The 26,690-nt window shown below is 35.8% G+C and overlaps 4 protein-coding genes across 6 annotated transcripts; all 4 read left to right on the top strand.

Moving 5' to 3' along the window:
- Positions 1 to 281: 281 nt before the first annotated feature.
- LOC117243143 (phenoloxidase 1) lies at positions 282 to 6,418 on the top strand. Its single transcript, XM_033510382.1, has 9 exons — positions 282 to 479; positions 861 to 1,053; positions 1,515 to 1,738; positions 1,976 to 2,178; positions 3,782 to 4,199; positions 4,549 to 4,677; positions 4,801 to 5,125; positions 5,393 to 5,622; positions 6,051 to 6,418. Exons 1-9 carry the CDS (start codon positions 369 to 371, stop codon positions 6,294 to 6,296), a joined length of 2,079 nt encoding a protein of 692 aa, XP_033366273.1. The 5' UTR covers positions 282 to 368; the 3' UTR covers positions 6,297 to 6,418.
- Positions 6,419 to 8,879: 2,461 nt separating this feature from the next.
- Positions 8,880 to 18,317, top strand: LOC117243136. 3 transcript variants are annotated; one of them, XM_033510373.1, is made up of 4 exons: positions 8,880 to 9,800; positions 10,264 to 11,222; positions 14,296 to 14,413; positions 15,043 to 18,317. In XM_033510373.1, exons 2-4 carry the CDS (start codon positions 11,199 to 11,201, stop codon positions 17,340 to 17,342), a joined length of 2,442 nt encoding a protein of 813 aa, XP_033366264.1. In that variant the 5' UTR covers positions 8,880 to 9,800; positions 10,264 to 11,198; the 3' UTR covers positions 17,343 to 18,317. The 3 variants fall into 3 exon arrangements, with proteins under 3 accessions (XP_033366264.1, XP_033366263.1, XP_033366265.1); XM_033510372.1 differs by having other exon boundaries at positions 10,050 to 11,222; XM_033510374.1 differs by lacking the exon at positions 10,264 to 11,222.
- A 3,504-nt stretch (positions 18,318 to 21,821) lies between these two features.
- LOC117242162 (mucin-2-like) lies at positions 21,822 to 23,600 on the top strand. The gene has a single exon (XM_033508619.1). The coding sequence runs from the start codon at positions 21,822 to 21,824 to the stop codon at positions 23,598 to 23,600; it is 1,779 nt and encodes a 592-aa protein (XP_033364510.1).
- LOC117243140 (facilitated trehalose transporter Tret1-like) lies at positions 22,996 to 24,953 on the top strand. The gene has a single exon (XM_033510379.1). The coding sequence runs from the start codon at positions 23,608 to 23,610 to the stop codon at positions 24,346 to 24,348; it is 741 nt and encodes a 246-aa protein (XP_033366270.1). The 5' UTR covers positions 22,996 to 23,607; the 3' UTR covers positions 24,349 to 24,953.
- The last annotated feature ends 1,737 nt before the right edge of the window (positions 24,954 to 26,690 follow it).

The raw sequence follows: 26,690 nt of genomic DNA, 5'->3' as shown, positions 1-26,690 counted from the left end.
AAGAGCAACAGCGTATTAATATCTATCACTGGACAGTACAGATCTGTGTGGGAAATCTTGCGGTTTTTAACGAAACCATCGTATCCTCTCGAGCTTCTATATAAAGCTGCGAGTGATTGCAATCATCAACAGTTTCTAGCACAGAGGCGTTAGTCGTTCGAGTCGTGACATTTTCCTTCTACTTTTTCCCTATTCGATCGTCCATAATAATCGAAGTTTTCCACGAGTTTCACCATTTCGTTAAATATTTGTCACACGACAAATTCATAGAAAACGTATATTGATTAACGCGCGGCGCGTAAAATTGCCATTAGTTGCGTTTCTTTCGTTTTTCTCACCATTATTCAATCCTAAAATTACCAGTCAAAATGTCGACTGATAAATCCGGTATTTTGTATCTATTTGACCGACCTGCCGAACCAGTTTACGTACCTAAAGGCGAAGATAAAGTCGCCTTTGATATTCCAGCCGCTTATTTGGTAAGTACTACTTTTTATCGAATTATCCGTTATTTTTAAATTATTCAAACAATAAATGATAATATCTTATTCGCGTGATTGGTAAATATCCGATTATTAGTTTGTTCCTGTGTCTTAAATAAATCTCGTGACAACGATGTCACAATGATCATACATATGAATTTTATAGACTAGAAAAACGTGGTAAAATACCATCAAAATCCACCAATGGTTACATTTCTATTCTTATAAGGAAAAAATTAAATTTGAATGACGATTCCCATTATTTTTCCTTGATACGTACATTTCGAAAAATATTGCCTCAGATAGCTTACATTATAAATAACTCGTAGAATTTACTCTACTTTTCACGATTTTATACGTTTCCAATCATCTACACAGCCGGACAGGTATCGTCCTGTCGCTACCCAAGTGTTCAATCGGTTCGGCGAGGATACAGATTCGAAACTTCAAGTGAAGCAGATTACACTTCCCGATCTTACTATCCCGATGCAACTTGGACGTCACCAGCCATTTTCGCTGTTTATTCCAGCGCATCGAAGAATAGCTACCCGGCTAATTGACATTTTCATGGGTATGTCACTGTTTCTTCATTTCTATAGTTTCTTATTTTCTTGCGTATAATTTTTCAAATAAAATTCAAGAGTCGTGTATTTCGTTAATTATACTAATAGTTCCTCACTATAACGAAATTTAAAGTGCGATCTATCCATTGCGAATCTGTTTATTCGCTAAAATGCAATTATAACTTTTGGAAAGATGACAACTATCCGCGACAAATTCGTAAATCGGTGTTTACAGCCCAAAAAAAAGTGAAAATATTATAAAGAAACGTAGTTCATCCAATACAATTGACACTCGTTTAATTTCGATCGTTAATTAAACTGCAAAATTCCCATTCAAAATTTACAATTCGAAATTTCGAATTTCGAAATTTTACAGTTCGAAATTCATTATCAGAGAAAATGTTAGCTAATGAAAATTAGTTGCTAATATCGTCGATATTTGTTTCTAGTTTTACATCTTATGTCGCAGGTATGCGGACGTACGACGACTTTCTGTCGGTTGCGGTTTATTGTCGAGATCGTGTAAATCCAAACATGTTCATTTACGCGTTATCAGTGGCGATACTTCATCGTCCTGACACGAAGGATCTCCCAGTACCTCCATTGACCGAAGTATTTCCGGACAAGTACATGGACAGTTCGATATTTAGCAGGGCCAAAGAGGAAGCTAATCTGGTGCCCGAAGGTGCCAGGGTACGTGAAAGCATTTTGTCATTTGCAGATTCGTCAAATGATTACATTCGATAACTGACGTGATTTTAACGAGCAATTACAAATAACTGTTTGGACGTCAAAGTAAAATCATACGACCATCGTCCTCATTTTTCACACTTTCCTGACTTTTCTGACAGTTTCCGTAACAGTAAATAAATCCAATATTATTTACATGTTTATTTTATTACTCTAACTAAGTGTTTTTCTCACGTGTAGGTTCCAATCGAAATTCCAAGAGATTACACAGCATCGGATCTGGATGATGAACATCGCGTAGCTTATTGGAGAGAAGATATTGGAATCAATCTTCATCATTGGCACTGGCACTTGGTATACCCGTTTGAAGGTGACATGCGCATTGTCAACAAGGATCGACGCGGAGAACTGTTTTACTACATGCACGAACAAATCATGGCAAGGTAATTCTTTTTTCTTTACATAAAACCTGTCAAGTCTCAATCGAGGTTTATTAAATCTCACATAAGTGTATTTAGAAATATACACTAAATAAAAACCTAAATGTATTTTTTCATTTCTAGGCTACGAGTTTACAAATAGTAGTATCAGTGTTATGTTTAGACAAAGGGATCATTTAATGTTTGATTTTGCTACTACCGTTCCTATATTGAAAGATCATCGCAATTTTGTCCTCTTTTCAAGTTTCTCGTTAATTTTGACAGTGTCGTTTAAAATGTTGCCTTCTAACGAGATTATACAATTTAGAAGTTACGTGTGCACCTACGTGTAGCGTGAAAGATCAACAAGGAACGTTAGCTCTTTACAAAAGAATTACAAAGGATAGGGTGTTTTATTTCTCGCATTTAAAAAACCTAAAAGTAGCTACTTTTTATTGTTAACTCAATGTTCTTATTCGTAATTACAGCCTATAACACTTCCGTTCATACTGACGTAGCGTTACATCCTCCAATTATATCTAACAATTGTAATGATGTAAGCGATGCGATTGTATTTTGATGCATTCTCATAAAATGATTTATCGTTGGCAAGGTAAAAACTTAGTGTATCGAAGCTGCGAACATTGTTACTTCAGATAAAGACATTTCCAATGAGAAAATGTACTTACTGTACGTATTGGATTGGCAACTAAGTGATCGCGGATTTTGTCAATAATGACACCACCCAATACGAACCACGATATTGAATTTAATTTAAACTGATTAATTTTCCATGCACGAGTGTATTTTCGCATTTTACACGGTTACACTGAATCATTTTTGTCCACGCTCTATTTTGTTTTCACTAAATTACTGCAAACAACGTTAGTAAAAAAGAACATCGCGTTTTATCGCATCGTCTTTCGTTCTCTTTCGTTTCTATTTGCTTTTGTATATTATAATACATATACAGGGTGGTTGGTAACTGGTGGTACAAGCGGAAAGGGGGTGATTCTACGCGAAAAAAGAAGTCGAAAATATAGTATAAATTTCTTTTTTAATTTTCTTTTCTTCTCTTTTTTTTTAAATTTTTCCATCGAGACAACTATCTACAGTGAGATCCGTTATATAACGTACCGCACGCGTACCGATCGAAAATTCAAAGTCGATTTTCTCAAAAACAAAGCCTCGAACGAAAAATTTTTATTCTATATTTTCGACTTCTTTTTTCGCGTAGAATCACCCCCTTTCCGCTTGTACCACCAGTTACCAACCACCCTGTATATTTTTATATCTGTGTGCAATGAAATATTAAAAGCACATTACCCAGATTTTCCGAATTTCTCGTCATCTCCATGAGCCACTGCACCAGCAAAGTTGCTATGGTCCCCCAAATTTCGTGCGTCAATCTTGCTCTTATCTCAGCGAACAACAATTCGCAACGTTTCAAAGAGAAGCCTAACGCAAAATCGTAACACCGATTTGCCAATAAAACTTGCCTCATATTTGGTTCAAACTGAAGGAACTTTTTAACGTCAGAAAAAATTTAATTAGACCAGAAATTACCGAGGGCGCGTAGAAGAGTTTAATTCGTCATTGATAGATAATAAACGTAACATTTCTTCAGATACAATTGCGAACGCCTGTGCAATCGGCTTGGACGAGTGAAGCGACTGCTTAATTGGCGCGAACCGATTCCGGAAGCTTATTTCCCGAAATTAGATTCTTTGGTTGCAAGCCGAACGTGGCCAGCTCGGCACAGCGGTGCTGTACTTCGTGACATCAATCGACAGGTTGATGAACTAGACTTCGACATCCAGGATCTGGAAAGATGGCGTGATCGTATCTACGAAGCGATTCACACGGGATCTGTAATTAATGCGAGGGGCGAAAGAATTCCATTGACCGAGAAAGATGGGATCAACGTGCTTGGAAACATCATGGAGGCTAGCGTTCTGTCTCCAAACCAGAACCTTTACGGCGATCTTCATAACTTTGGTCATGTCGCCATTTCTTACATCCATGATCCCGATCATCGGTATTTGGTAAGCACGTTTAGGCCAATAATTCCTTTCTCAACGATTATAATTGGTTATTAGCGACTCGTTAAATAAAATCATAGCTCGAGTTTCATAATATTTGCAATATTTTTATGGCGTTGATTAAAATTATGCGAGCTAGCTCCTATACAGAAGGAATCGATGCGAGTGTTTCACGGTCAGCAGAAAATTTAACGCAGGAATAAGATGAAGCGCAATAATTTTTGTATTATGCGTATCATATAGACAATCTTCCGTGGTTCATTTTCATTTCTTTTTTCTTCGTTCCTTGAGAGAGTAAACGCGTCGAGATTGCAGATTTGCATTGCTATTTTCTTTTCTCTTCTCTTCTTAGGAGACTTTCGGCGTTATGGGTGATTCGGCTACCGCTATGAGGGACCCCGTGTTCTACAGATGGCACGCCTTCGTCGACGATGTTTTCCAGGAACATAAAAACACATTGCCTCAATATACCGTGCAACAGGTATGAAATAATACTCGTATTCATCGTATAATTAAAAACCATGACTTACTGCTTCTTTTTGTTCGAAAGAAGGCCAACTTATGTTCGCCTTGATACATCCAATATATTTTTCGTTCTTTACAGTTGGACTTCCCAGGTGTGGAAATAGCGGATATCAAAGTGATGACTGATCGACAACAGAATGTTCTCAACACATTTTGGACCAAGAGCGATGTAGATTTGTCGCGTGGACTCGATTTCACTCCGCGTGGCGCCGTGCTCGCTAGATTCACTCACTTGAATCACGCTGACTTCACGTACAAGATTGTTGTTAATAATCGCAACAACGGAATACTAAACGGCACTGTTCGCATCTTCATAGGCCCAAAGGAGGATGAGCGCGGTCTACCATTCACCTTCAGACAGCAGAAGAATTTCATGATCGAAATGGACAAATTCACTACTATACGTACGTTGCTGTATATCGTTAACTTTACTTTTATTCTCATTTCATCTGCTTCCAATCGAATATACTACTCGTTAAATTCCTTCAAATTTTCCCTCAGTTTCCTCGATATCAGATACAGGTTTTTGAAAATATTCTGCTAATCTTTATTCCAATTTGTTCTAATCTTATAATCGAGATACGGTTCGTTAGCTCAATCTACGCATAACGTAATTTTCCAATCTATCGTTGAAATGTTACAATAACATTTCTTCGTACATTTGATCGCAGTTCGTCCTGGACAGAATGTAATTGAACGCAAGTCAACGGAATCAGCTGTGACCATACCATTCGAACGAACTTTCCGCAATTTGAGTGAAAGGCCAGGAGGAGGTAGTACTTTGCAGCAGTTTAATTTCTGCGGATGCGGATGGCCGCATCACATGCTTGTACCAAAAGGCAGCAAAGAAGGTTTCCCCATGGAACTGTTCGTCATGGTGTCCGATTATAAGGATGACGCTGTGAGTGCCGCTTGTCGTTATTTTATAAAGATAATTGAAAAGATGAAACGCCTAAGTAGATAGAAAATTGTTTCCCCCGTTAGATATTATTACGAGTATGGTACTTTCGATATTTTACATAGATGCGCACATTACGCGCATTCCATGCATTTTTCCACCTTCAAATTCCATAGAGACGCGTAGAAATCTACAATCTAATCGCGATTCGTAAAATTCTATTGAAATTTTCAAGCGCCTCGTAGTTGCATAGTTCTATGTTCCATTCTATCCTTTGTTCTTCTTGAGTGCGTATCTACAGAGATATAAGTTTGCAGAAGAATTCACAGTTTAATAATTTGTCGTGCAAACAGACCGTGGCATTAGAATTATAAATAACGAAATCAAAATTTATCGTAACTATAATCGTTTGTGTTGCTATAATCACGCAGGTTGTACAAGATGAGCCAAGTAGTTGCAAGGAAGCTGTGAGTTACTGTGGATTGAGAGACAAGAAGTATCCTGATGCACGTGCCATGGGATATCCATTCGATCGTCAACCACGTCCAGGCGTTGAAAATTTAGCTCAGTTCCTCACCGGAAACATGGCGGTAACTGAAGTAACAATTCGATTTTCCGACACGGTCGTACCTAGATCTAGATCCGGAAGTACAAGCAATAACTTAGCTTTTACATAATCGTGCGTGTTTATGGATAGTAATTGTACCGTTCTGTTGATTATATCGACAGAAACGTAGAATGGCAATTGTTCAAAGGTTGACCTTTTTATTTCTTACTATTTAGCTTTTCCTTCTATTTGGTATTGCGAAGCAAGTAAAATAGTATTTCTTCTCTCGTTGTTGGTAATTTCTTCAAACAACAGCTCTTTTTTTTAACCGAGTCATTTGTAATAAAAGTATGCGAACAAATTGTAATTTGCACAGATTGTTCGAATCAATGGAATAATTTTATAATAGAAGAAATTAAAAACTATTATATTTGTTTCGTCTACCGAGAAAGGAAAATTAATGTCGATGACTAACTCTACCTTTTACTTTTTAGTTATACTTTTTTACTTTTACTTTTTACTATTACTTTTAGTTATACTTTTATATTATAAAACACCAAATGTAACGTGTAAGACGCAAAAATAAAAGGCAAAAAAAAAACAAGTATTTAAAAATACGTAGACAAGTTTCGTTGATTTTAATTACCTGTATCATCTGTCATTAAAAAATAGTTATATTACATTCTGGAATCTGACATTCTGCCAATGTGTGTCATATACAGTGAAATGTTTTTTTTTTATTATTTATTTATTTACATTTTACAATTTGTCCAGTAGGACATTTGGTAAAATATTATAGCTTAGTGATATGGCAATATAGCATGTGGATGGCTACCCCCAGTGGGATACCATCTTCGAATTTGATTGATTTATTTCTTTAGTGTGGTGAGTGTTTGTATATTTGGTTATGTCCTTTGTGAGATCTGTTGGGTGCTTCCTTTTTAGTCTTCTTACAGTGAAAATGAAAGATACTATTAAACGAAACATATACTGGCTAGCAAAGTTAAGGATCACGAAACTTTCAATAAAAAATTATCGATCATTGTACTTTCGTCACTTCGTAAAGAAAAATTGCACGTTAATTTACTTGCAACTATTTTAAAACTTTTTACATGCACCTTGGTAAATTAAATTTTCCCGCAAATGCTTTTACATCAGCAAACTTGAAGTCCTAAAATCTTTACGATCTCAAAAATGGCACAAATTATGTACACGTGTCGAAGCTTGTAAATTTCAGTTACCGGTAGACTTTACGACCACGCTATACTTTCCAGGCAGGTATACCACGAGTAGGTAGACTAATTAACAACAATTCTTGCCTCAACTAAACCGTTCTGTGCTTCATCGAATAGTATAAATGCAGAGACTGTTTAAAACGAAGCGGAATAAATTCGCTGTAAGTAAATGTTTTACAAAAATAATTGATAAACTGCCATTGTATGAAATTTTGTCTGAAATTTTGTACCAAATCGTATTCGGGGAACATGTTACTTCTATTCTATATATTGTCATACTTTAAGAACGATATCTTGGTCTTCGCGTTTCCTGGTTAATTTTTCCAACTGTTTCGATGAAGTTTCAATTAAAAGACAGAATTCTTTCTCACGTTTTTCATATTACTAATTTAATTTAGCCATCGAATCCTAGAATAAAACAATGTACGATACGAGCGGTGTTCATCAACTATAGTTCACCAAAATTACAAAACAATCAAATGAAATTATTCAAACTACCTACTGTCGCGGCGTAAAATTCAACGTATAAAATGAAACAATAACTTCAGCGTAACTTACCTCGTATAGAAAATGTTTTCTTAACCCTTAACTGCTGGCGTGGAGTCATGCAACGCGTCAGACATTACACACACTGTCACAATCTCCAATTTGTGCCAAGGCGTATGAGCTAACTATTATACATAGTCCGTAAATTCAAATCAGAATTTTTTACCAAACGATCGCAGAGTTGTGATTCGAAATTCTAATACGAATAGAAAACGCATAGCAGACAGTTAATTTGCATTTCGCTGTACCAATTGAGATGTAATCTGAATCGTTTAGCAATGTTTGCTGAACGTGTGATTAGAGTTAGACTGTCAGGCTTTAATGTGTACCGGCTCTGCAATTAACGATAATCCGATTAAGGCCAATTGGGCACGAGCGCTTGTTCTCGCTCCAATAAAGCTGATTACGAACAGTAGAATAAATAGTTACAGTCGTCAGCGGGAAACGCAAGTTTCGCGAACACCTTAAACTTAAAACGTACGAATTTGTTTTCCTCGGACGAAAAAATCGAGTCGCGTGGTTCGCAGTGTTGGAAAATTTAAAACTGGTGTTATCAATGTGGTTATATTACTGGGCTGAATTTAGAATGGATTTTCAAATGGATTTAGAATTGTACGAAGTGTTAGAGAAATTGAATCTAAGATTGGAATTAGGTTTTGTAGCATTCGTCGAGAAGGGCGAAAAATGTTCAATAAACATAGATTTTAAAATCGATCCTTTCGATGCTATATTAAATCTTATTCCGTTGTAAAGCAGCACGATATTTAAATTCAACATCTGCTATTTAATTTTTGAAATTCTACATATTATAATATTGAAAACTTTATCGAACCTATTCCTATTTTCGCACGTGTTAGTATATTCGATAGGAAAAATCGATAATATTATATAAATACATTTAGGAAAAAAGATGTGTGTGGATTAGATTTGAAACTATGCACGTATTTACATACGTAAGTAAAAGATTTCTTTCCAATTTCCATCGCTCTGTTGATAAAGAAATAATATTATCGGTGACGGATGATGATACCGATAACAGATAAAGAAGATTTTGTTCCATAATTAGATGATCGATGAACAGCATCGTGCAAAGTATCAGTACGTAAATTTATTTGCAGAATTGCCACTATGTTTGCTAATAACATAATGGAAATGCATAAAATAGTTCAGATATTATATTTTCTACAATTTGATATTATAAATTCAGTTACGTATTTCATTTTTAAATGTAAATTAATATAATATTAATCTAATTTGCGTAAACAGAAGATCAACCGTGGAATAGCCGTGATACGTATGTTAACAAAATTAAATCATACGTTAAAAAGTGGAAAGCCTGCTGTCTTCAAAAATATTATTCACTCGTCTTATAACTGTATATCTCTACAACTTGAAACTACAAGTTGAACTAGATATTCTGCCTTTAAAAACAATGGTTGGTAAAAATAGCTTTACTTATCAGAATTAAGCCACGCAAAAGATAAGGTTATATCATTCGAGAAAATGGCATGTTCTTTAATTGTAACATCGGTAATTCATGCGTGAAAGTGAAAATTAACTTTCGACGTATAAAACACGTGATTACGTATAATGTAATATAATAGAAGACTGGAATAAAGGTGACGTTAACGATAATACATGATAATAAATAACGTATCAAACTCTGATATGTACGATATGATCGTAAGATGTCACGTGAAATAGTAATTTGACAAAACACATTGTTAACTGGAATTGTTAACTAAACAAAAACAAACTGTTAACTAGCTAAAATTGTTGGTGACAGTGATAGCAGTAAATCAAGGGAATAGCCCAAAAAGCCACATTGTTTTCAAGTGCTTTCTATTATGCAAGTAAGTACATACTCTTCGTGTGTATCTTATTTTAATCTAATCTATTTAAAAGTCCACGTATGTAACACGCGCAAACCTCTTGAAACTTTTCATTTATAAACAAACGATTTCGTATATTTTACGATTGTTTTGACAATGCGCTTACGATACATCGTGAACGTAAATATAAGACTGCGAAAGATATTATTAGTATTTTTATTACTATTATTATTAGTATTTATTATTATTATTATTATTATTATTATATAGTACGGACACGACTCGTTATTTTATGCGAAAAATACGATAGAAGGAAAATATTGTACGACCGAGATAAAAGAGAACCTTTCTTTACTTCAAACTACACGATACTAAAAAAAAAAAAAAATGCTATACGTATACATTGATACATTATAAGAACTGATGGCTCGGTTAAGAACTCTTGTAATCTTCGCATAGTATCCAAGTTGCATTTTGTTCGTAGGATACCTATATATACGTATACCTATACGTATGTTTATATTGGCAAAGTAAAGCGATCGTCATATCGCGACAGTGGTTTGACAAACTCATCGACAGTCCTGGCTAACCGAATCAGCTGGTTGGGATTATTATCATTAACCAATGACACTATACACAAATATCCAACCGCATTACAATTATAGTTATTTTCCTAAATGGTAGGGTATTATATGTTTTTCAAGACGCTCGTTCATCGGTAAGAGAACGTCAAATACAGGAAAATTGAATCAATTGCACGACATAATACAAAAATAAAACTCATCTCTCTAAAATACCGTTTCTAATTGAAATTTTTCTTGTATCCCTACTATCCTCGTTTCGTTATCAATTAAGGATTAAACATTGTGCTTTGAAACATTCAAACATCGTATCATCAGGAGTATGTCCAAACTTATTACTGAAATATCTCCCCATTCGTTACATGTGTCAGCGATACGAAGTAGCGATTAATAGCAGTCGCTAGATAAGCACCGGGCAACTAGAAATGACCGCAACACATTTTCCAACGTAACACCAAGTACCGAAACTTCGTGGTCGCAGAAAGTTTACACCCTTTTCATCCGGCGAACACATCGTCTGAGTTAACGAGAGACAACTTCGGTGACTGAGGTATTTATAAACGGGATTCGTAGTGGGAGAACGAGAATGGTAACGTAACATTGGCAAGTCAGATAAAAGTGGAAAAGCAAAGAAAACAGAGTTAGTGGAGAATGCACATCGCTATCATTCGCGTGTTTATTACGATTTATTAATGACTGCCACGGAAACATGTGCGATTGTAGGACGAGTGAAATGAGCAGTAGCCGAATTAACGAGTCGGTCAACATTAATTATGTACCTACATCGTGAAAACCACTCGGTACATTATGGTCTCTTTTGTGAGAAATTAAAAGTGTCATGACAGGAACTACGGATGTATTTGTGAGTATAAATGAATATACGTTTCTATTTGGTCGTAGGCTATTGCTTTTTCATGTGAAATCATTATTTTGCAGTTTGATTAGGTTATGTTATCGAGTACGAGGCTACGCGCGAATACATAGCGCGTGCGTGTATGCGTTTACATGCTGCACACGGCGAGCATGTGAAATGTTACCGGTCGCCAACTTACACATCTGTTGTATAATTTATTATGCATCGCTATGTATAATCGTGTATTACTAAGTATAATCGTGTGTTCTTATGTATAAACGTGAATTATTATGTACAACCAAGTATTACGATGCATAGTGCATCATATCGCGTAATTGTTTCTTTCTTTCTTTTTTTTTTTAAATTCATTTGTTATTTCGCCAGTGATCCGTTTTGTGGTGTATATACAACAGATTGTTATTCGAACGATTAATCGTATCAGAGCTGTTATTGCGTATTTTCATCATCCCAGTAATAGATCGACCTGCTTTGATATAATGTAACCGAGTGTAATACATTCGATACTAAGATGAAATTTCATTAGGTAAACAGAACGTAGACGATTTAAATGCGGCGTGAAATTAATTACGGGTACGTTTTCGCTCATTTAAATTTATCGATACTTTGATTCTGTCGGAATATAATAATTGAAAAGAAAAGAAAAAAAACTCTTCCCAAAGTATGCATGACTGGAGACCCACAATGTAACTTTTTGCACAAATCTGAATTAAACGAGAAAAAAATTATCAGTTTTTAAATAACTGGTGTTTTGCTACAGTTATATTAGTAAAATATCTAAATATGGCTGATACTTAAACGATTTTAACATATACGAATAAGTTCGCGAGTACTACGCCTATCCATAAAAGCTATGTCCGTAAAAATGACGCCCACAAAAGTTACGTCTATAAAAATTGCGTGCACGCAATTTTTAAACACTTGCAATCGAAACGATGTCAAAAGTGCTCACGTCTGATTGAATATGAATTACACGCGTACATGTGTAAGTACGTGAGTGAATCAATTGATTCCATGAATCAGTTTTCTACTTCAGTTGCATTTAACACTTTCCGTTTTGATTTCCGAGGAACGCAAGAGGCCAACGAACGACTGTTATCGCAGCCGGATAATATTGGGTTGGCAACTAAGTGATTGCGGATTTTGTCAACACCACCTAATAACAAAATCCGCAATCACTTAGTTGCAAACCCAATAGCTCAAAGCCAATGTATACAAAAGCCCGATGATTTTTTGCGTCGTGAGCTTGAACGCAATCTTATTCGATATAATTGGGGCAAGTGCACCAGGAATCGAGCAATATTGTACACATTCGCAGAAATTATAGATACGATGTAAATGTACTCAGTGTACGAAGATGCAGATGCAAGGAGGGAAAATGATTTCTGCGAAGCGTTTCCCTACAGAGAAAGTTACAAACGAAAAAATATTTCGACACATGAGAGATCGTAGAAAATACGACAGTTTCAGTAGGAAACGTCGAAATAGAGGGAAAGTAAAGAGAACAAGAATTGCCGCGATAAAGAAAGCTATGCTTCAAGAAATTAAAGATAAATCAAATGCTGGATTATGATCGCAACGTAGCCGATGTAGCAAATGGAACAAAAATAAATAATAGTCGAAGCTGTGCAATTATTTTTGTTCATTTTAATTTGTATATTAGAGGAAATATATATCATATAATAGTTGGCATTCGACTGTTATAACATTACAATTAGGATATTTCCTAGATATAATAAGTACAAAAATATTATTGTTCCTATGTCGAAATATTTAAAATTAATTCGTTACATTTAAACATATAACAAGGAGAATTAGAAGTGTTTATGTGTTGAAATAATGTCGACTGTATGTAAAGGGGAAGTAGCCCCAGAAGTACCCAGTATGTTTGTGGCAGTCGTGTAAATCGTACAAATCAATACGAAATCCGCAAATCGCGAGATTCAGTATAAAGATTTCTTACAACTGTTCTTCTTTTGCGATAGATAATTCCCAATGATCTTTCGTGCAGTTTTTAAATAATTATGTGTAAACTGGATTCTACAAATTGAAATATTGAAAATATATCGTGATTATATTATTGCGAGAAAGTACTTATTTCTCCTAGCATGTACCAGCTTAGGATGGTAAGCATTTAATATGATTACATGATAAATATTTTTGAAATAAACAGCCAGAAATTAAATATCGCAGAGTAACAAATCCTAAATTCTAATTGAATGAGAATATAAAAAAAGCGTCCGTTTGAGATACCTATTTTCAGCGAATTTAACTATTATTCTTTTATTTCCAAATATGGATTGCAATCCATAGCAATTAAAGTTTTGATTCCTACGTCTCTATTTAAAGTTTTGGCACATAATGAAATGTATTAACATATCGTGTCGATAATACCAAAGAACCGTCTGAACCTTCGAGTATGATTCGATATTTAAAAGTCACAATAATCTCACATCTTTGACCCTGTGTCTTAATCGATCGCGATCATTTAAAATTTTGAATCTTTCACCCTGATTTAAACCGTCACGACCCACCAACACATAAAGTTCACAGCTTAAAACCGTTACGTCCTATAAATATCGAATCACATTCGAAGGTTCAAACTGTTCTTCGGTATTATCTGTACGACATGTTAATATATTTCATTATTTAGAAAAGATATTTAAGAAACATATAAAAACTGTTCAAATGATCATTGATTTGGAGGACAATCAAAGGAAATGATTTTAGAAGAATGTTTTCAAAAGCACAAATAACATTTAGCAAGCGTCAGTGAAGAACTCAAGTATGTCTTCTATCTATAATAACATCAAATAACATCAAGCTGTTTAATTGCAATTTGTTGCAGCAATTTTAATGCTGTTCATAGAAATACCATAAATTGACTTTCTATTAAGATAGGAAAAAGAAACTTTTTAATTCTTTTGAAAAGATATTAATATTAAAATGCTTATTAATATCTTCTCCGCGGTTTGGAATTTATATTCGCTCAAAAGTTTGATTAGAATATCTAATTAGAATGGAATTATGGTTTCTATTCTTAACAAAGGTATCTGTTTTCCAGGTTCCCGGGAGATTTCCTGAGGGCAATGGTTTGGGTCGTGTCGTTTCATTACTGCAACGAACAGCTTATAGGCTGTGCAACGCAAAATTCCGGCGGCAATGGCTAGCATGTTTTTCCGGTTAGTTTTCACTCTTGATATTACGTCATGTGTTTATCTGTGATTTTAATATGCAGAATGCAATTTCCTTGGCTTCCTCGAATTGATGTTTCATAGTGGTGTTCCTGAACTATTTCTCAATTCTAATGACTTACGTACCATCGTTCAAAGTTGCATTTCTATTCCATCGTACATTAAAATAAATTTGACATTTCTATTCTGATATTCATCGCACTGATTCTCTATTATATCATAAATCGAGTGCAGACTTTTATATATTTATGAGAAATCTGAAAGCGAAATAATGTTCATTATTACACATTAATGCACCTAGACTTATCGCAAGTCTCTAACAAATTTTACTATATGTAGTATTTTACTTCATGTAGTACTTTACTTAATGCACAAATAATGCGTATGGATTAACAAATTAATAATAAAATAGTTAAGAAATAAAACTAGTGGAAAGCATTCCACCTAACATCGCGAAGAGTCAAGTTACTTATAGCCTGCGGTATGTATTAATTATAAATATATTAATAGTATATATTAAAAATATGAATTTGCATAAATATATGCAATGTAATTATAAAACAACCGGACTACAATTAACATATGCTATATATAGCATTGCTTGTTTCTCATTCCAGCAACGCTAACCATGGTCATAGTCGGTACAGTCTATGGATGGACAACGGCTTCACTCCTCCATCTAACATCTGGGACCGGTGGCGTGCCGCTAACGTTAACACCCGACGAATCTTCATGGATCGTTTCTTTGACAGTACTTGGTTCAATGTTCGGCTCACTTGTGGGTGCCAAGCTGGCCGATCTCATCGGTCGTAAATACTGCCTCCTTTCATGCTGCACAATTTTCATCTTAGGCTGGCTCAACGTCTACACCGCAATTTCCGTGCCAAACCTATACCTTGCTCGGGTGATTCTCGGTGTAGGCGTTGGTATTGCCTACACGGTAAATCCCATGTACGTGTCAGAAATCGCCGACATCAACATCAGAGGCGCCCTAGGTACTCTAATTGCAGTGAACGTATTTAGCGGGTCACTGCTTACCTGCATTCTAGGAAACTGGCTGACGTACAGATCACTTGCGATAGCTCTTGTAATACTATCCTGTGTATCCTTCTTGTCGAACACGTGTTTTCCCGAAACTCCGTATTTCTTGGTGGCAAAACGTCGAAAGAAGCAAGCATGCAAGTCGATAACATATTACAGAAGCATCGTAGATCCTCGCGAAGTCAAAGTCGCACTACGTGCTCTACAACCACAAATCACATGCAAATTACAACCACGATCCAGAAGCGATTTCACCTTATCATCCGGGAGTGGTTATGCCTTCATATCCTTACGGGAATTACCCACAGACTCCAACCGGGAAGTAGTAGACACAGAACCCAGGTCCGATTTAAACTTACCATCCAGTAGCGATTCACAGTCACAATCCATATCCGTAACACACTCGGCAGTCATATGCAATCTACAACCGCAAACCACAGGTGAATTACCCCTACAACCCCCGTGCGAGTTTCACCCACAACCCACAAGCGAATTACACCTACCACCCAACAGCAAAGTACACCCATCATCCACGAGCGAAGTACACCCACCATATACAAGCGAAATACAACCAGAACCCACAAGCAAAATACAACCAAAACCCACAAGCGAAATACAGCCAGAACCCACAAGCGAAACACATCCAGAACCCACAAGCGAAATACAGCCAAAAACCACAAGCGAAATACACCAGCCATCCACAGGCGAAATACAGCCAGAACCCACAAGCGAAACACATCCAGAACCCACAAGCGAAATACAGCCAAAAATCAAAAGCGAAATACTCCAGCCATCCACAGGCGAAATACATCCAGAAACCACAAGCAAAATACACCAGCCATCCACAAGCAAAATACACCAGCCATCCACAAGCAAAATACACCAGCCATCCACAAGCAAAATACACCAGCCATCCATAAGCAAAATACACCAGCCATCCACAAGCAAAATACACCAACCATCCACAAGCGAAATACACAAACCATCCACAAGCGAAATACACCGACCATCCACAAGCGAAAGTCGCTCAGGAGCCACAGGACCCTCACAATCCAGTGTCAATTTCCCCTCACCATGCAGTTGCGAATCATGCACACTATCCACTGTGGAATCGATTTGGTCCAATGAGCCATACGTAGATGTAACTAAAGAAACCTGGTTAACCAGGCTGCGAGTAATACTACAACCAAACAACAGGAAAGCTCTATTTATCATGCTTGGCTTGATCATGGCACAACAACTTGGCGGAAACTTCATCACTATGCAGTATCTGGGGGTGTTGTTTAGCAAAACAACGATCGGTATTGAACCAAAGGTAGCGACGATTTTGGTCCTAACTGTCGGCCTTATATCTAGCACTTTATCCACCATAACAGTGGAATCCGTTGGAAGAAGAACACTTTTGATTCTGTCTACGCTTGGCTCGTGTTTTACATTGATGATTCTGGCAATTTATCTTACGTTAGATCAATATAAGTTTGACGTTTCCAACGTCTCAACTCTTCCCGTTATCGACCTAATTATATATCAAGTAATGTTTCAAATTGGATTAGGTACGTTACCAAATGTTTTCCTATGCGAGTTATTTCCTACGGAACTAAAAGGCATTGTTGGTGCCATCATTGTGATTTTCGATGGTATAATTGGTTTTATCGTGTCGAAACTGTATCAAGTGATTACCGATAATGCAGGATCGTGTGCGGTTTACTTTATCTTCTCGACATCATGCTGTTTGGCATTTCTGATGGTGTTCGTGTGGGTACCGGAAACAAAAGGAAAAACGTATCGCGAGATTGAAGCGCTTCTAGTTGGTAAAAACTTGAATTCTTTGAATGAAGGAGTTAGAACCAATGAAACGGATATTCGTAGAGTCTGACAGGAAAAATTGCACCGTACGTCCGTGGCACGGTGTCTACATACTCGGCATATTTTATTTCCCATTTTTATTAGTATAACGATAAAGATTTACAATTTTCTCAGAATATGCAATTTTTGTAGTAACATAGTACTATTCGTTTGTACGTGTAGTTTTAGAAATGTGTCGAACGAAGGTGATGGTCATTTACAAACATATATATCGCATAAATTGACTTGCATTGAACTTAGAGGAATACATGTTCTCAAACTAAACTTTTTATCCATTTCATAACACGAACAATGTAACAATATCATTTAACTCGAGATAACTGAACAACAGCTTGCAAAAGTTACAGAAGTAACATATTAAAGACGGACACGATGACATAACACTGTCAAGAACAATTCTTTATATATCAGCTGTTATCTATGCTGTTATTTTTTGCTTTTTGCAATATATAACATATGTATATCGCAAATACATATGTTAATATTGTTACAATTAACGGCAAGTATGCTGAAAAAGTCAGTATTTATGCTAAAAATAATGTAATATAATTAACATAACACATTGTTAATAAGTACTTATATTACATTGTGGTTGTCGCTGATAAGCATATGTGTTTACATATATAAATATATATGTGTAAGATGCGGTTTTTCGGCACCATATTATAGTTATTACAGAAAAATATTTGAATATGTTAGTTCGAATATTATAGTAATTACTGTATCATAACACAGTGATAAATATCTAGCCTCGTCTAGAGGGAATTCTATCCAACTGTCGAACGTTATTTTCGGTAAATTATGGCTATAATAATAGTGTTCAGTTCAGAAATTTATAACATTTCCTACTTTTAATATACGATAATTATTAAATGGCAAAAAGTTAAATATCTATGATTTAATACTGTTATGACTATCAATAATTATGTATTTAATCTGTATCTTTTAAACAATTATCTTATTAAAAAGCTACAAGAAACATGGAGTTACTGTCTATACATAAAATCACAAACAAGATTTTGAATATTCTATTTTATTTAAGTTTTATTGCAGACGAATTTCTTACAGACACACCCAGTGGAAATTAATTAAAGGAGTTCGAATAAAGGCGAGTCAACTGTAATAACAAATAGTGCTGAGGTTCTAAACCTACGTCATGCAAAATCGGTAACGTCGAGAACGATATTAACATGGTAAGAAAACCTCCGAGTTCACTGGATAAAGTACTCTGAATAGCAAATTTCATCTTCCACGGTAACATTACCCCTTCTTTTTCCCAAAATATTACTCATTTTGTATAAAAGATTCCGGACAAATTCCTTATTCCCATTCATTTGAAAAATATTAGCTCTTTGATCGTTATGGAAAACAAATAACAAAAAGAGCTTTAAAAATGACAGAAGCGGAAATTTAAACCTGAAAGTAAAGATTTAGTTAAACCAAAAACTAAGTGTCATTTATATTATAATTCTCTGTGAGATGCTAATTCGTATATGTATCAATATTTCGCACATTCACTATTACAAATAATTGGTCTAGACGTGATATTATATGGGACTCTGTGTTGCGTGTTCTGAAATACCGACATCGAAAAATATCAGTGTTTTTCATGCTCCCTACGATTCCAAACGTTGCGTCGCGACGGTTGTAATTATCTGAAAAGGCTACTCGCTAATGAAAACAAAAAATAATGAAAATAAAGAGGAAACATCCGCAAGTTGGATTTTTAATAATAAAAAATAATCTATGCACTCAAAACCACCGAATGACAAAATCCGCAATCATTTAGTTTCATACTCAATAGCTCAAAGCCAATGTATACAAGAGTCCGATGATTCTTTGAGTCGTGAGTCTGAACGCAATCTTATTCGATATAATTGGAACGAGTGCACCAGGAATCGAGCAATACTGTACACATTCACAGAAATTATAGATACGATGCAAGTGTACCGAGTGTACGGAGATGCAGATGCAAAGAGAGAAAATGATTTGGGCGAAGCTTTTCTCTGCTGAAGAAATTTCAAACGAAGAAGTGTTTCGACGCGTGAGAGATCGTAAAAAATACGACAGTTTCAGTAGGAAACGTCGAAATAGAGCGAAAGTAAAAAGAACAAGAATTGCCGCGATGAAGGCACCTATGCTCCAAGAAATTAAAGATAATTCAAATGCTGGATTATGATCGCAACGTAACCAATGTAGCAACATAGAACAAAAATGACTAATAGTCGAAGCTGTGCAATTATTTTTGCTCATTTCAATTTTTATATTATAGGAAATATGTATCATATACTAGTTGGCATTCGACTGTTCTAACACTATAATTAGGATATTTCCTAGATATAATAAGTACAAAAATATTATTGTTCCTATGTCGGAATATTTAAAATTAATTCGTTACATTTAAACAAATAACAAGGAGAATTAGAAGTGTTTATGTGTTGAAATAATGTCGACTGTATGTAAACAGGAAGTAGCCCCAGAAGTACCCAGTATGGTTGTGGCACTCGTGGAAATCGAACAAATCGATACGAAATCTGTAAATCACGAGATTCAGTATAAAGATTTCTTACAGTTGTTCTTTTTTTGCGATAGATAACTACCCAAGATCATTCGTGCATTTTTTAAATAATTATGAGTGAATTGGACTCTACGAATTGAATTATTCAAAATCTATCGTGATTATATAATTGCGTAAAAATACTTATTTTTGGCAACATGTCCCAGCGTAGGACGGTAAGCATTTCATATGATTATACAATATATATTTTTGAAATAAACAGTTAGAAGTTAAATATCGCAGAGTAACAAATTCTAATTGAATGAGAATATAAAAAAAGGGTCCGTTTGAGATACCTATTTTCAGCGAATTTAACTATTATTCTTTTATTTCCAAATAGAGATACGAATCCATAGCAATTAAAGTTTTGATTCCTACGACTCGATTAAAAGTTTTGGCAAATAATCAAATGTATTAACATATCGTGTTGATACTTAAAAGTCACAATAATCCGAAATCTTTGACCTTGTGTATGGATCGATCGTGATCATTTAAAATTTTGAATCTTCCACCCTGATTTAAACTGTCACGACCCACCAAAACATAAAGTTCAAAGCTTAAAACTGTTACCTCTCATAAATATCGAATCATATTTGAAGGTTCAAACGATTCTTCGGTATTATCTATACGACATGTTAATATAATTCATTAATTTCAAAAAATATTTAAGAAATATATAGAAACCTTTCAAATGATTATTAATTTGGAGGACAATCAAAGGAAATGATTTTAGAAGAAAGATGTCGAAAGCATAAATAACCTTTAGCAAACGTCAGTGGAAAACTCAAGTTCGTCTATCTATAATAACATCAAATAACATCAAGCATATTTTAATGCTGTTGATAGAATACTATAAATTGTATTTCTATTAAGAAAGGAGAAAGAAAATTTTTTAATTGCTTTGAAGAAATATTAATATTTAAATACTTCTTAATAGCTTTTCCGTGATTTGGAATTTGTATTAGCTCAAAAATTTAATTAGACTATCGGATTAGAATTGAATTATGATTTCTATTCTTAACAAAGGTATCTGTTTTCCAGATTCCCACGATCTCTCCTGAGCACTCGCCTGAGGGCGGAGGTTCAAATCGTGTCGGTTTATTTTCGCTATGGAAATGTCCTAGTATCTGCGACGCACCAGGCCGGCGATTTCTGGCATGTATTTCCGGTTAGTTTTCACTCTTGATAATACGTCAAGTACTTATCTGTAATTGTAATGCGCAGAATGCAATTTCCTTTCCACCCTCGAATTGATATTTCATAGCGATGTTCTTAAATTATTTCTTACTTGTATCGACTTGCGTACCATCGTTTAAAGTTGCACTTCTATTTCATCCTACATTACGATAAATTTGACATTTCGATTCAGATATTCATCGCACTGATGCTTTATTATATCATAAACCGAATGCGGACTTTTATATATTTATGAGAAATCTGAAAGCAAAAAAATGTTCATTATTACACATTAGTATACCTAGACCTAACGCAAGTCTCTAACAAATTTTACTTCATGTAGTATTTTACTTAATGCACATATAATGCGAATGGATTAACAGATTAATAATAAAATAGCTAAGAAATAATACTAGTGGAAAGCATTCGTGCTAACATCGCGAAGAATCCATTTACCTATAGCCTGCGATATGTATTGATTATAAATATATTAATAGTATATATTAAAAATATAAATTTTCGTAAATATACGCAGTGTTTTCATAAAAAAACCGCACTACAATTAACATATGCTATATGTTATATATGCATTAACTGTTTCTCATTCCAGGAACGATAACCATGTGCTTGGTCGGTACAGTCTACGGATGGACAAATTCTTCATTTCTCCCTCTAACAACTGGAATCGACGACGTGCCGCTAAGGTTAACAAACGACGAACATTCATAGAGCGTTTCTTTGACAGTACTTAGTTCAATGATCGGTTCACTTCTGGCTGCGCACTTGGCCGATCGCATCGGTCGTAAATACTGCCTTATTGCATGCAGCATAGTGTTCACCTTAGGCTGGCTCCACATGTACTTCGCAACTTCTGTGCGAATGCTATACTTTGCCAGAGGGATTCTCGGTATAGGCGTTGGTATTACCCGCACGATAAATCCCATGTTCCTGTCAGAAGTTGCCGACATTAAACTCAGAGGACGCCTAGGTACTTTAATCGCAGCGAACGTACATTTCGGGACACTACTAGGCTATATTCCTGGACTCGCACTGACGTACACGTCACACCTGCTGGCTATTGTAGGAATATCCGCTATATCCATCTTGCCGCTCATATACATACGCGAAACTCCGTATTTCTTGGTGGCAAAAGGTCAAGAGGAGCAAGCATGCAAGTCGATAGCATATTACAAAGGCATCGAATATCCTGATCAAGTGAGAGTAGAACTACGTGCTCTACGCGCAGAAGCCAGATACGGATTACACCAACAATCCACAAGCGATTTACACTCACAATTCAGAAGTAATTCACCCCCACCGTACAGTAGCATTTTCCCCTCAGCATCATGTAGCGATTTACCCCCTCCGTACAGTAGCATTTTGCCCGCAGCATCGAGTAGCGATTTACCCCCACCGTACAGTAGCATTTTACCACCACCATCAAGAAGCAATTTACCCCCATCGTACAGAAGCAATTTGCCCTCACAATCTATACGCGAAACACACTCAGACCCCACACAGGAAGTAGTAGGCACAGAAGCCACGTCCGATGTAAACTTACCATCCAGTAGCGACTCACACTCACAGTCCATAACCTCAGCACACTCAAAATTCAAATGCGAAGTACGTAAACAAGCCACGGGCGAATATATCGTAGAATACTCGCGCGTCTCGCAAGGACTACCACTCCAAACCACACGCGAATTACACTCACAATCCGCAAGCGACTTGCACCGACCATCCACTAGCCAAATACACCGGCCCCCGACAAGCCAAATACACCCAGACCCCACATGCGAAAAACACGAAGCATCCACGAGCGAAAAGTTTCCAGAAGCAACAAGCGAAATACACCCAGAAACCACAAGCGAAGTACTCCCAGAAACCACAAACGAAATACACCGACCATCCACAAGCGAAATACCTCCAGAAATCACAAGAGAAATACACCCAGAAACCATAAGCGGAATACACCAAGAAGCAACAAGCGGAATACACCCAGAAGCAACTAGCGAAACACACCAAGAAACCACAAGCGAAATACACCCAGAAACCACAAGCGAAATACTCCCAGAAACCACAAGGGAAATACACCCAGAAACCACAAACGAAATACACCGACCATCCACAAGCCAAATACACCGACCATCCGCAAGCGAAATACCTCCAGAAATCACAAGAGAAATACACCCAGAAACCATAAGCGGAATACACCAAGAAGCAACAAGCGAAATACACCCAGAAGCAACAAGCGAAACACACCCAGAAACCACACGCGAAATACACCCAGAAGCAACAAGCGAAATACACCCAGAAACCACAAGAGAAATACACCCAGAAACCACAAGCGAAATACACCCAGAAGCAACAAGCGAAATACACCCAGAAACCACAAACGAAATACACCGACCATCCACAAGCCAAATACACCGACCATCCATCAGCCAAATACTCCCCGAAACGAGAAGCGAACTACACTCACGAGCCAGAAGCGATTTACGCACACAATTCACGAGCATCAACGGACATATCTGAGCCATACATGGATTTAACTAAATATACCTGGTTAGAAAAGCTGCGAGCAATACTACAACGGAGCAACAGGAGAGCTCTGTTTATCGTGCTTGGCTTGATCATATCACAACATCTTAGCGGTATCTTCACCGCTACGCAGTACCTGGAAGATATCATTAGCAGAAATGCGTCCATTATACTTGGATATAGCGATATGATTTGTTTGGAGATTGTCCGCCTTTTATCTAACTATATATTCGCATTAATAGTGGATTCGTGTGGAAGAAGAAAACTTTTAATTATGTCTGCGACTGGGACGATTTATATATCGTTTCTTTTAACATTCTATTTTTACTCACCTAAACATAGTTCTATCGATTTCGCCATGTCTTTTATTCCCATTTCCCATTTTCTTTTGTATCAAGTAGTGTTTCACATTGGTTTAGGTGTATTACCAAATGTTTTCCTATGCGACTTATTTCCTACGAAACTAAAAGGCATTGTTGGTGCCATCGTTGTGATTTTCGATGGCATAATTGGTTTTACCGCGTCGAAACTGACTCAAGTGATTACCGATAATATAGGAGTGTTTGAGAATTATGCGTTCTTCTGGATATCATGCTTAATTGCATTAGTGATGATGTTGGTATGGGTACCGGAAACGGGAGGAAAAACATATCGCGAGATTGAAGAGCTTCTACTTGGTGAAAATTTTAATTTTTTGAATGAAGAAATTAGCACCAATGAAATGGATATTCGTAGAATATGACAGGAAAAATTGCACTGTACATCCATGGCGCGGTGTCTGCTTTCTCGGAATATTTTACTTCTTAATTTAGTAGTATAACGATAAAGATCTTCAATTTTATCACGATATGCAATTTCTGTAGTAACGGAGTTTTATACGTTTCTAAGTGTAATTTTAGAAATGTGTCTAACAAAGCTGATGGTCATTTACAAACATAGCCATCCTATAAATTGACTTGCATTGAACTTAGAGGAACACATGTTCTCAAACTAAGCTTTTTATCCATTTGATAACACGAAAAATATCAATTAACTCGAAATAATTGAACAACAGTTTGTAAAAGTAAGAAAAGTAATATATTAAAGAATGACAAGGTGACATAATACTGATAAGAACAATTTTTAATATCACAGCTGTTACCTATGCTGTTATTTTTTGTGTTGCAATATATAACATATGTATAAAACATATACATATGCTAATATTGTCACAATAAACAGCAGGTATGCTGAAGAAGGCAGTATTTATAGAGAAAATAATAGAATATAATTAACATAACACATTGATAATAACTACTTATATTACATTGTGGTTGTCGCTGATAAGCATATGTATATGCATATGCAATTATATATATATATATATATATATATATATATATATATATATATGTAAGACATGGTCTCTTCGGCGTTATAATATAGTTATTACTGAAAAATATTTGAATATGTCAGTTCGAATATTACAGTAATTACTGTATTATAACATAGTGATAAATACCTAACCTTGTCCAATAGAAATTCTATCGAACCGTTGAATGTTATCTTCAGTAAATAATGGCTATAATAATAGTGCTCACTTCAGAAATTTATAATATTTCCTACCTTTAATACACGATCCTTGACGCAAAAAATGAAATATCGACAATTTTATAATGTTTTGTCTATCAACAATTATGTATTTATTGTATATCTTTTAAAGAAATATCTTCCTTATTAAAAAGCTACAAGAAACATGGAAACATTACTATCTATATATAAAATCACAAAGAAGATATTGAATGTTCTATTTTATTTAAGTTATATTATAGACGAATTTATTACAGACACCCCTAGTGGAAATTAATTACAGGAGTCCGAATGAAGACGAGTCAACTGTAATACCAAATACCTCTAAGGTCCTGAACCTACGTCATGCTAACTCCGTAACGTCAAGAACGTTATTAAAATGGTGAGAAAACCACCGAGTTCACTGGGTAATGTACTCAGAAAAGGGACCTTCTCAACCACGGTTCCATCGCCCCCCTCTTTCACAAAATATTACAAATTTTGTATAAAAAAATTCGAACAAATTCTTTCTTCCCATTTATTTGCAAAATATTAGTTCTTTGATCATTATCGAAAACAACAACAAAAAGAGCTTTAAAAACGACAGAAGCGAAAATTTAAACCTGAAAGTAAAGATTTAGTTAAACCAAAAACTAAACGTCATTTATATTATAATTCTCTGTGAGATGACAATTCGTATATGTATCGATATTTTGCATATTCACTATTATAAAAAAGCGACTAGACGTGACATTATACGGGGCCTCTGTTTCGCGTCTTCTGAAATACCGATATCGAAATATATCAGTGTTTTTCATGCTCTCTACAAGTCATAACGTTGCGTCGCGACTGTTGTAATTATCTGACAAGGGTACTCGCTACATTTCCATTATATGATCGTTTGAATGTGCTCCGTTTTATATACTTGGGATTAAGTTATGAAAATTTATAAATGGTTGTATAATATTCTGATGCATAGTAAAATTTAAAAATTTAAAAAATTAAAATAATAAATTCATTATCCTGATAATAAATCTAAAACAATAACATCAATTCCTAACTTTTAAATCAACGATGTAAATATACGATCACATGGCATGGTCGCTTGCGCATGTTCCGGTTGCATGCAGGTCAACGTGCACTGCATAGCGCTTTCTATTAGTAAGTCGCCCCAAGAACACATCTGTTCTAGTGACTGCTCGATGTTTGCGCGGGATCGCGGGAGTTGTTGTCGCGCCGGTGGTGCTTGCGAATCTGTTGGGGATTCAGTCGTGGATTTGCAGTTCTGTCTGATTGGTACTTGGGTACTCGGACAGGGACCTGCAATTTCACGTCCTCCGTAATTCTGTTCGAGTGGCGCAGGGATAGACGCCACTCGTTCAGTTGGGGCCGTGCATTCCTAATTCTGTTCAGTGGCAGGCCCATGGTTAAGTAGAGTGAGACCTCGACATTCCTGTCAATAGGTTGAATGTCGAGATCGATGTGCATTGATAAGGAACTCATGGGCGGATCTCGTACGCAGTAGTTTTCCAAAAA

This window comes from Bombus vosnesenskii, unplaced genomic scaffold (assembly GCF_011952255.1).
Source record: "Bombus vosnesenskii isolate JDL3184/JDL3185 unplaced genomic scaffold, Bvos_JDL3184-5_v1.1 scf7180000013265, whole genome shotgun sequence".
Lineage (NCBI taxonomy): Eukaryota > Metazoa > Arthropoda > Insecta > Hymenoptera > Apidae > Bombus > Bombus vosnesenskii.
This window is presented reverse-complemented; position numbering and strand designations above follow the sequence as displayed.

Coding starts and splice junctions, on each gene's coding strand:
- LOC117243143 (XM_033510382.1), top strand. CDS start 369: ATGTCGACTGATAAATCCGGTATTTTGTATCTATTTGACCGACCTGCC. Junction 1,739..1,975: donor TGGTGCCCGAAGGTGCCAGG/GTACGTGAAAGC, acceptor TCTCACGTGTAG/GTTCCAATCGAAATTCCAAG. Junction 4,200..4,548: donor ATCCCGATCATCGGTATTTG/GTAAGCACGTTT, acceptor TTCTCTTCTTAG/GAGACTTTCGGCGTTATGGG.
- LOC117243140 (XM_033510379.1), top strand. CDS start 23,608: ATGGATTTAACTAAATATACCTGGTTAGAAAAGCTGCGAGCAATACTA.
- LOC117243136 (XM_033510373.1), top strand. CDS start 11,199: ATGACAGGAACTACGGATGTATTT. Junction 11,223..14,295: donor CAGGAACTACGGATGTATTT/GTGAGTATAAAT, acceptor TCTGTTTTCCAG/GTTCCCGGGAGATTTCCTGA. Junction 14,414..15,042: donor ATGGCTAGCATGTTTTTCCG/GTTAGTTTTCAC, acceptor TTCTCATTCCAG/CAACGCTAACCATGGTCATA.
- LOC117242162 (XM_033508619.1), top strand. CDS start 21,822: ATGATCGGTTCACTTCTGGCTGCGCACTTGGCCGATCGCATCGGTCGT.